This window comes from Pyricularia pennisetigena, chromosome 3 (assembly GCF_004337985.1).
Source record: "Pyricularia pennisetigena strain Br36 chromosome 3, whole genome shotgun sequence".
Classification (NCBI taxonomy): Eukaryota; Fungi; Ascomycota; class Sordariomycetes; order Magnaporthales; family Pyriculariaceae; genus Pyricularia; species Pyricularia pennisetigena.
The window spans coordinates 3,560,685-3,571,424 of NC_043742.1; the positions used below are offsets into that span (position 1 = coordinate 3,560,685).

General features: G+C 49.8%; 3 protein-coding genes across 3 annotated transcripts; all 3 read left to right on the top strand.

Moving 5' to 3' along the window:
• Positions 1-267: 267 nt before the first annotated feature.
• Positions 268-1,346, top strand: PpBr36_02718 (uncharacterized protein; the record flags this gene model as incomplete). The annotated part of the gene is made up of 2 exons (XM_029889896.1): positions 268-820; positions 943-1,346. 2 exons carry the CDS (start codon positions 268-270, stop codon positions 1,344-1,346), a joined length of 957 nt encoding a protein of 318 aa, XP_029753403.1.
• A 1,655-nt stretch (positions 1,347-3,001) lies between these two features.
• On the top strand, positions 3,002-3,858 carry PpBr36_02719 (uncharacterized protein; the record flags this gene model as incomplete). The annotated part of the gene is made up of 2 exons (XM_029889897.1): positions 3,002-3,442; positions 3,661-3,858. The coding sequence occupies 2 exons, from the start codon at positions 3,002-3,004 to the stop codon at positions 3,856-3,858; spliced, it is 639 nt and encodes a 212-aa protein (XP_029753404.1).
• Positions 3,859-6,814: 2,956 nt separating this feature from the next.
• PpBr36_02720 (uncharacterized protein) lies at positions 6,815-8,530 on the top strand (the record flags this gene model as incomplete). Its single annotated transcript, XM_029889898.1, has 4 exons — positions 6,815-7,157; positions 7,280-7,406; positions 7,522-7,991; positions 8,226-8,530. 4 exons carry the CDS (start codon positions 6,815-6,817, stop codon positions 8,528-8,530), a joined length of 1,245 nt encoding a protein of 414 aa, XP_029754365.1.
• Positions 8,531-10,740: the final 2,210 nt, after the last annotated feature.

The window sequence follows — 10,740 nt, forward strand, 5'->3', positions numbered from 1 at the left end:
TTTTTTTTTTTTTTTTTTTTTGACATATTTATTGTTAAGACCTTAGCGGGCGCCTTCAACTACCTGACCTATCAGTATCCTTACAATTTGCGAGTCAATCTTGTCGGTGGTGGAAATAACCAAAAGAAGATATACCAATACACAAAACAAAGCAAAACGGAAATCTACACGCTTGTCTAGGTTAGGCGCGCTGGTAACCAGGACAACTTTGAGATAGCTTGGGCAACTTTGGTTTTTTTTTGGCAATCAAGCCCAGAAACCTCCAGCATGGCCGACGAAAAGAAATCTAGACACTCGTGGAATCCCTTCTCCAGCCAAGGGCGCACAAGTCCTCAGCCGCCACGACCTCTGTCACAAGGCGAGCCACCATCACAAGCACCGTCCGACCCGGCCAAGGGACCAAGGCAGCCCGAGCAGCAGCACCTGCAACCGCCGCCGTCGTTCCAGGAATCGCAGGCGCACGCGGCCCCGCCGGCCGCGGCGGCGTCTTCGTCCTCGTCTTCGGCGCCCGTGTTCCGTTCGCAGTTCGCCTGCGTCACGCTGAACATGTTTGACCGCATCCGGCTCATCAACTTTCCACCGGAGGAGGTCGACGCGGTGCGCGAGGTGGTGATCCGCGTCTGGCCCGAGGGCATCAAGGACGTGCGTCCGTACGGCGGCGCGACCGAGATCAAGTGCCGTAGGTGGCCGTTCTCGTCGGGTCAGTTCAACGGAGATGACAACTCGCGGCGCCTGGTCATGCGCCTCGTCAATGTGCTGTTCGATATGGGGTGGGTTCTGCAGACTACCTTGGACATGAGCAACAAGGAATATGACAAAGGTCAGTCGGGAATTTTGAGTTCTATGCTTAACTCTATTTTTTTTCTTTTTTCTTTCTTTTTTTGGCAAGTAACGGCGCACACTTTTTCTCCAGTATTAACTTTGAACTAAACACCATCCCAGACGCTCTGTTCTTCAGAAAGCAATCGCCCCCACCGCCCCCTTGCGATTGGATAATCATGTCGTTCGACACGTACAGCAAGACCAAAATCATCGGCGACCTGCCGCCAGAACTGGCCTCGGGGCTGGTGCAGGTCTTCCAGGGCACAGGCATCCTCAAGCGTCACGAGTTCGCCGGCGACAGGCTCAAGATACACCTCCACGGCTACCCGTGGGCGCCCGACGGCCAGGCCACCGTCACGACGCGCATGATGATCATCAGGGTCCTCGAGTGCATGGAGGCGTTTGGGTTCAGCGTTTACACCAGCATGGACATGACGTGCGGACAGGAGGGGAGGGAGACGGACGTCATGATATGCTGTCGGCAGAAGGGGTGGGTGCAGGGCCAGCCGGTGTGGCATCGGTGACGTGGTTTGCACGGTAACTTGTCATTTCTGTTTCATGGAAGCCAGTGTACATGTGATAGCCACCATTTGGTGATGTTAATGAAGCAAGTTGGGTTAGCTATTGACTCTGCTTTGGCTAGCAACATAAGTTGCCTGTTCCCAGGCGAAACCACGAGGAGGTTCAGAGTATGATCGCCCGCTAATATACATTAAAGTTCCTCAAAATGCCGTAAAAGGCCGTCGACGAACCAAGGCAAGCACAAATGACTTTGAAAATAGGAAAAAAAAGGAAGAACAAGAAAAAGACAAGAAAAAGACAAGAAAAAGACAAGAAAAAGACAAGAAAAAGACAAGAAAAAGACAAGAAAAAGACAAGAAAAAGACAAGAAAAAGACAAGAAAAAGACAAGAAAAAGACAAGAAAAAGACAAGAAAAAGACAAGAAAAAGACAAGAAAAAGACAAGAAAAAGACAAGAAAAAGACAAGAAAAAGACAAACAATAAAAACGCTCACTCAATCATCATAAATCCGCAAATAATGTTGGCCATAGATTATTTCCCCGTTCATTGGGGCGCCCCTTGCGAAGGTTACCCAAAATGGCACCCAAAGGAGCCCTAAGAGGCGAAAAAGGCCCTTGGGCCGCCAATTATTGCTGGCCATCCCCTCCTCTCATCTGCAATGGCCTGGACAAACCAGGACATCAAATGGCCAAAAAAAGAGGCCATTGCTGCCGCCAAGAAATCTTCGAATGTAACCATTGTGGCCAGTTGGTTCGTGTGTCTGTGTGCTGTCTGTCTCTTTGCGTTAGTGTTTGTTAGCTCGCTCTTTGTTTGAAATTAGATGCCAGATTTTTTCAAGGACATGGGTGGCGAAACAGCGTTTTTATAAAGCCCATTTATGGGTTTGTTCGTGGTTCTTGCTCATAGCTGCGTTGTGTCCCGAATCGAGTTTTGATGTTTTTTATACCCTTTTTATAGTACGTGGTAAAGCAGGCTACTGATGAGAAATCAGTTTCCATGGACGTGAAAACAGATTGGTGGAGATTCAAGGGCAGGTTCTTGGTCAAGTTCCCAACTACTGTAGGTATGAATGCACAAGAGACTGCAAAACCCTGGCAAGCCCATATCAAGTACGAATATCACACATGTCTGACAAACCGGCCCTGACAAAGCGTAGAGGTTTGAGCAGCTGCATAGCCAAGAATGGCTAGTAACTAATCTGTCAATTTTAAAATGGCTAATTATTCAAATTCAAAGTATATGTGTCCGGTTGGTTGACAAGGTTAGTCAATGGGACGAAGGCTAATACTTGTTTTAATACTATCCCAGTTGAAAGAAATTGTTCTAAGCAAACTAGCCCAGCATCGGGCTGATGGAGATAAAGCAGCATGGGCTTTAAGCTTTAGCTGATTTCTGTGGTCGTTCTATCTCATGTAAAGCAAGTGCCAGAGCGGTTCCATTCTGCGCGTTTGATAATGGTGAAATCTTCAAATATAAAAGCAGTTCGCTCTTCCTTTGTCTGCTGCAATTTTGATTCAGCAAAAAATACTGACCATCTTTGCTAAGACGCCTTTGTTTGAAGCTTGTGCCCAGGCTGGCAATTCCTGATTTAAAATAGCCCTGTTTCACCTCCAATTATTCACAACTTCCTTTTCTCCTGCCATTATAGGTGACAACATGGACTCGTCAGACTTGTTCATCGAGCAAGAGGCCGAAAGTTACCCACTTCAGCCATTACTTGAGCCATTGGCATATTTACCAGGCGGATCAACAGGCGTGCGTGTCAACAGAGAGGGTAACAACTTGGATGCAGCTCCGCCCTCATTTGAAGATTCACAGGCAGCGGCAGCAGCGGCGGCAACGACAGCAAGAGCGAGAGCAGAAACCACACCTTCGAATTTCAACTTTGCCTATCTGAGTTTCAAGTCAGGTCGTCCTGAAAGGCCTCAAATCCGGTCTCACAAATTTTCAGATCAGGAAAACAAGGTCATCGGTGCATTTATATCAACTACTTGGTCCAAAGGCATTGGAACCGAAGAGCGGTTTCGCGATGCGGATCTGATCAAGCTTCGCAACTATGATCCTAGCCTATTGGGTGATTACGAGCTTTGGCCCAGCGTAATTTTGGATATCTTCAATATCTTATCAAACAATGGCTGGGTCGCGCAGGCTGCCTTGCCCCTGACCAGGTCATTCTGTGAAAGTTGTAGGCATTTCGGATCTCCTTTCCTCAAATCACTGGCGACTGCCAGCAGCAGCGCCAGACATAGGAATGAGGAATCTAACAGTGATAACATCGTGCAGTATGCAGCTCAGACTCAATATTTCCAAGAAAGCAACCGCTTCCGTCGCCGCTGTCGTGGTCGGACTGGATTCTGATGTCTTTCGAGAAGGACAAGAGCGATCGGCTCAAAATGTTTGGCGACTTTCCCTTCGGCTTCGTTCGAGAGCTGAGGTATGTCTTTCTCGACACGGGGGAGCTCCAGCGTTACAATCTCACAGGCAAAACGTTGGAAACTAAGATGAGCCTTTGACGATAGCACGGTTGGGGCGCGCAAGATTCTCATTGACATTCTGGGATTTATGGATACGTTTGGCTTCTCCGTATACACAAACTTCGAGATGAAGCTCAGCAAATGGGGATGTGAACAGTTGGTTTTTTGTTGCAGATAAAGTTTAGTCTACAATCGCCCTCTCAGGCAATTGCGGCCAGCTTTACCACTGTTATCCTGTTCACAAATTTATGACATGTAAATCAAATGTATTTAATGCTTTTTTTTGCCAGTGTGGACGTCGCCAATAGATTTGACAGTCCCTTGTGCAATTCGTCCCAGCGTTTGTCTGTTCTGGGAAGGGGCTAGCTTCAAATTCAAGGGAACATCGAGCATCTCTGCAACAAACAACCAACCATCCCCATCGCCTCATTCTTTTCAAACAGCTCATCCATATACAATCAACGCAAACTCCAAGACTTACACGTTCTGCTACTCAACGCATTCTATCCTCGGCTCGTAATGAGACGACACATTCCGTTTGCATCGAATCCGTCAATCACTCTTTTCTCCTCCGAAACCAAGACCTCCAGGCTCGAACCTCGAAAATGGCCCTTCGTTCTACCCCATTATGCCCGTAAGAATCGAATCTTGTGTCTGCCACAATCTTACCAAGAAAGATTGCCCAAGACTTTCGGTATCAACCCAAGTCGCCAAAGCTTTCGGCTGCCAGATCCTTGTCAAACAACAGGTGTGTCTGTGTTCTGTCTGCTCTCGCGCCGTGTCAAGTGTTTGTTAGCTCCTCTTTGCCATCCACGCAACCTTTCTCATGCGTGGAAACGGTCACATATTCAATTGTCCCAATACTTTTGGGCTTTTTTGCCCTCTCTTTTTGCCTATCTACTTTTGGGACTTTCAGAGCAGCCCGCAATACTCTACTTTCTTTCTCAACCTCTCTACGGCGTCCGCGGCTTTTGCTCGGACAGTCTCCAGATCAACTCAATGGTAAGCTCGTATGCTCGCAGGGGCCAGAAGACCAAGCCAACATGGATGATGTGGCTGTGCCCATGAACCATGATCAATACGGCACAGATGTCAAACTGCTACACATTTGAGGGTTGAGTTCCTTTGCTGAACAGAAACTTTTTCGGTTAGAAGCCCAGATGTCTTTCAAAAAAAAAGTATTAACAGCTCCTCCAAAAGACTAGGGCACCCTGTTTTCATTGAAATCCTATCGTGCCAATGCCCACCTCGAGTCGAGACCTACCACGCAGCCACAATACTGCCGCTCATCACGTCGTCAAAGTCATTGTGATCGACAATATCATGGTCAGCTTGTCGACGCGGAGATTGCACTTTTGATCTTCACTCAATCTTTCCCGACACCAAAGCTCTCATTACCAAAGAGGACGATATTTTCGTCATGCTAGAGCATTCAGTCACACAAACATACGACACACAACTGATTCGGAGCAGCCACCCTCGTGTCTGTGACAGTCCCTCGATGGAAACAACAAAAACAAAGCCTACACCATGCAGCATACTGCAATGCCCAGTTTGTCTAGAACGAGTTGGTTGAACTACTAGTCCAAGAACTCTCCAGCTCCTCTCGGCCGCACCTACGTCAGACACTTATGTGCAACTGCATCCAGCCACAGGAGCATCTTCACCGATGCCAAGCAAAATAGTACCTTAGGACACCAAATTTTGACCAAGACGGGCTCTTGGCAGCCGACCAGCAGCTGAGGCGCCATAGCAATGCAGCGCACAACCGCCCCCATTGTCTTTGCCTACATAACCTTCTGTTGGTCACTGAACAAGATATTGGAGCCCGGGGCAGTGAATGGTCATACGTGACTTTCTTCATGCCCCATCATTGACGCGCGCGATGATTCTGTCCCGGCGATCAAGTCCTCCTTCTACAGTGTGCATCTGTAGTCGTCAAGCTTAGGATACTCAGGCCTTTGGAGGCATGGTCGTGAAGCTTCAGAGCATTGGGAAGCTTGAAGTGTCAAGTTCGTCCAAGACAGTCATGGGCTGCCTAGATGCTGCCTCAAAGGTTTACGGCTCGATTCTAAAAAGAATATGTGTAATCCATGCTGGTCCGGCAACCAGGATGGTTTCCTTGACCTGTCATCATGAATTGGACAGTGAAAATGTTGACACAGACGGCGCGTGGGAACATAAAGAAGCAGGGGTCGTCAGGAAGCTGAAGATGTGACTCGTCTATAGTTACAGTGCTAGTATTAGTGCGTGCTTGGGGCGTGGGGTTTGAATTGAGGGACTCAGAAAGGGGCAACTCGTCAAGCAGTCTATTCTTGTAGCTAGCACTCGCTTTTGGGACACTTCAATATGAATACAGAGGGAGATGTTCACACACCTAACGCCCACCTCCACATTACCGTTGTAAATACTCATCTATCTAGTCGCCGACCTGCCTAACTACAGACGGTAAGATGTCCGGGTTCTGCTGTTTCAAAGCCGGAATAAGTGGGGATTGATCGGAGGCCGCCAACACTTACGCCGACGGGTCTATCGGGCCAATATTGCATATACTTATTGACGCAATCCGAGTATGGGTCGCGGTGTTCAGGCTTGGATTTACTTGCCAAGGTATATCCCATTCTCCGCACGATGCAAGCAAGCTTCACGCAAGCAGCAACAAGAACCTGTTGCCAGCACGATGTCTGCCATGAGTAAGGAAACTCTGGTTTCATCTCATCCCTTATAACGGAAACCAACAAGCATGTTGCCCACACCCGTGTTCTCCACCGTCTACGAACGGACGAATGAAGGTAATATTGACCGCATGGCAAAGGTTAACAATGGACGAATCCACGTGCCTCGCCCTTTGACCATCACCAAACTCCTATCATTCCTCAACCAAAAGCAGAAAACCGGACTCAGACCTCGATTGGTTGAGCAACCCCCTTTTTTTTTTCTTTGCCACAAACTTCATCCCAAATCACAGAAAACAAAGCTATCCAAGGACCCAGAAATGGCAGCCCTCGAATCCCTCTCGCAGTCAGCTGACGCCCTCGACGACCTGGCCGCCAAGCTGAGCACCCGAGCCCGCGAGCTCCGGGTGTCGGTCAAAGCCGGCGACGAAGCAGCGGCGCGCGCACGGCGGTACGAGGCGCTGGACGCCGCGCAGGAGATCGTGTCGCTGCTCAAGGACCCTTCGGAGCAGTGGGCCGACACGCTGCAGAACGCGTCGCTGACGGCCGTGGTGCGGCTGTTCCAGCTGTGGAAGGTCTTTGACGCCATGCCTGCAGCGCCGGGGAGCAGCATCTCGTACGAGGAGCTGGCTGGCCAGACTGGGGTGCAAACGCAACTGCTGCGTGAGTTTCTCTTTTAGGGGGGAAAGGAAGAAAGTGACGAATGCGGTGGTTACGAGGACGGAGAGTCAGAGACCCGGAGATAATAAACTAACAAACTTTGCCCCTGATTTCGGCTGATGTAGGCAGACTGGCATGGATGTTGGTGTCTGTAGGGCTGCTCAAGCAGGAGGGCGTCGATCGCATCTCCCACACCCCCAGGTCGCTGAACTACCTGGAGGGCACACACGGATCAGACTTTCACAAGACGCTGTAGGTTTTTCAGGCCACCTTTCTGCGGAGATGGAGATCTCACGACTGGGGGCATTTGCATTGGCAAACTCCTCAAAACTGACAATCGAAACCCCAACTTACCCCCCAACGACAGGTACAGCGTGGCGGTCAAGGCCTTCGCCTCGCTGCCCGAGTACTTTACCGAGTACGGGCCGCGCGAGCCGCAGGAGCAGAACCACATCCCGGCCACGTTCGCCGTGGGGATGCCGGAGCTGACCTTTTGGGACCACCTGGAGCGGCACCCGGAGATGATCGCGGCCTTTATGCACAGCATCGCGCCCGCGGCGGCCAGGATGCCCATCACAGGCGTCTACGACTTTGGCTGGGTGGCCGAGGAGGCCGAGAGGGACGCGGGAGGGGACCGCGTGCTGATCAACGACGTCGGCGGCGGCACCGGCCACTGCGTCGTCGCCATCCAGGCTGAGAACCCGGCCATCCCAAAGGAGAGGTTCATGCTGCAGGACCAGCACCACATCATTGATCAGCTGAAGAGGGAGGCTCCCGAGTCTCTCAGGGGGGTCAAATTGGCCGGTTTAGACTTTAACAAGGAGTCGCCTGAAAAAGGTAACTGTTTAGTGTTTTTTTTTTCTTTCTTTTTTTTTTTTTTTTTTTTTTTGTGTTTTCTTCTCTCTTTTTTTTCGCCACCACTACCTTTGAGACAAAACCCACCCGTCTCATCCCCGCCTCCGCTTTTTTTTTCTCTCTCTCTCTCTTGTCTGGCACTATGCGCGTGGCGACGAGCACTTGCTTTGCTTTCGACGACCCAACTCTAACTCACACAATCTCTCAACCACACAGGGGCGCTAATCTACTATCTTCGACGCGTCCTGCACGACTACTCGGACAAGCTGGCGGTGAACATACTGAGGAACACGGCGGCGGCCATGGCACCCGACAGCAGGATCCTCATCGCCGAGGACGTGGCGACGAACCCGCCACACCCGCTCACGGCCATGATGGACATGCTGATGCTGACGTGCGGCGGCAAGGAGCGGACCATGGAGGACTTTGAGGCCGTCGTCAAGGAGGCAGGGTTGAGGGTCAGCAGCGTCTCGAGGAGTGCAGACTCGCCCATGGCCATCATAGAGTGTGTCAAGGCTTGAACGAAGAGCAAAACACGGTTGTGTTTTTGTTTTTCTTTTGCTGAGTTGGCGAGCGGAATAGCAGGGATGTTCCAAGCAAATCAACAATGAAGCAGATGTCGGGTAAAGACTGGGAGCAAGCTTGTTCGAAACTCTCTTTTTTTTTTTTTTTTTTTTTTTTTCTCTCTCTCTTTCTCTCGCTCTCTTTGGCGCCGTCGTGACAGGGGCTGTGTTTCTGATCGCCTGGTGATGGATATGCTTTCAGTCGGGCGAGATGCCTGCGCGCTTAGAGGGACGGGCCACAATGTCTCACGGTAGAGTCAGCCACTAGGCGGATTTATCGGTTGTGAACCCCCCCGATTGCGCAGCTCCGAGACAAAAGACGCTTGGAGCTGTCTTGCCTTGTCACCGAACGACGCCAAGGAACGAGCTGCTCTCTCTCTCTGTTTGTCTTTTCTTTCCCATGGCGTGGTGAAAATGCGCATAGATGAACCGGCTTGCGCCCCAAAATAGCTACAAAACTAGTTGCAGAAACTTTCCCGATCCGATATGCTTTTGCAGAAAGAGACAGAGAGAGAAAAATGCCTCCCGTACAGTATGTACAGTACACCATGCATCATCACAAAGTCCATGTGATGCCGCTCGAAGCCCACCCTTTTGCGGGGTTTGCCGTTTGTTTGTTTGTGTGTGTGTGTGTGTGTGTGTTTTTCACTCTCTGTGTGTGTCACCAGGAGGAGCTTTGGGCTGCATCTTTGCAAATCTCTAGGGGGTTTGCGGCCGCGCCCCCCCTTGACTGTCCCCGCCTGCCGCACCCCCGCTTTCTTATTCCGAGACGCAGTGCAGCGGAGCGTTTTCTGTTCTTTCCAAAGTTATCGGAGAAAAAGAAAAAAAAAAAACACACGCTCAAGTCCCGAGGACGGCACGTATAATTTGTAGCATGCATGATTTTGGCAGAAAAACAGGATAAGAAAGCAACAAGAAAAAAAAAAAAAACCGCGCAACGCGAACCAAGTTGAGTGTGACTACCAAAAATATCTGTTCGGTTTTCATAGTTACATTTCAATAAAGAAATACCCCTCATCCCGTGATGCTTTCTCTTTTGCTTTCTGTTGTATTTTGCGTGGGGGAGATAGACGAGGGAAAAGGATATCAAGAGGCACAAGCGAGGCAAGGCCTTTCCTGGTAGAACGGGGGGGTTGGGATGGGATGGGATGCGGTCAAGGTTGAACTGGCCTGACTTGTGGCCGTTTCGTCACAATTTTGCGTTGAAGAGTGGCTGGGGGGGAAAAAGGAAAAAAAGTCGACGACGTCTTGACGACATTTCTTTTTCTTTTTCTGTCAATCCGGGGCGGTAGGCATTCTGAAAAAAACAAGGAAAGGGTCCTGTGTAAATGAAAGCAGGAGGAACGTGCGACACATTGGAGTGACGGCCATCCTTGGGTGACGCTGTATTTTACCTCAAACGCTTACAACCCATCGCATCCTAATACCATGGAAAGAGAGATTACATACTACGTATGTGACATTTCGTCACCACTCACATACTCTATGGGATGCTTCTTTTTTTGTCCTCTCTTTCCTTTCTTGAAATAACATTCCTGCAAGGGGCGCGGCAGAGATCAAGAAGCAAATCTATACCTGTCCAATACCATCTGCTTGCGCAGACGAGGTTTGTGCGCTTGCAGTTTTGTGTAGTATCCAACCCTTGGCGGCGGGGTCAGGTACTACCTACCTGAGTTGAGGTGCAAATGCAGGGAGGGGTGGGGGGGTATCTGCAGTATCTTCTCGTGCCGGGGTCGGGTTCGCATTCATCATAAGCGGGGGATCCATCGTAGCTCCTCATAGCGAGGAAGTATTATCTAAACTAACAGTAGGATCGATCGGTCATTTACGTCGTACTACGTATGTCCCTGTGTGGTTAAACAAACCCGTCTACTCATCTGCTCATCCATTGCTACAGGACATGACTTGGGGAGGAACCGCAAAGACGAAAAAGCGGAATTTCAAGAGACGATCTTTTAATGGTGGCCAAATTAAGCCGAGGCTTGGGAGACTCCCCATGGCCGAGTAAACACACACACAAGACATAATAACAATAATAATATATCTAGCTTGCTATTATATGAGTCGCAAAGCAATAAAGCTTCCTGGGCCTATCGGGTGCCAGCACTGGCAAGAGGCTGGATCATTCGCATAAAAACGAACAATGCCCTAGTAATGCATGAGAGCCA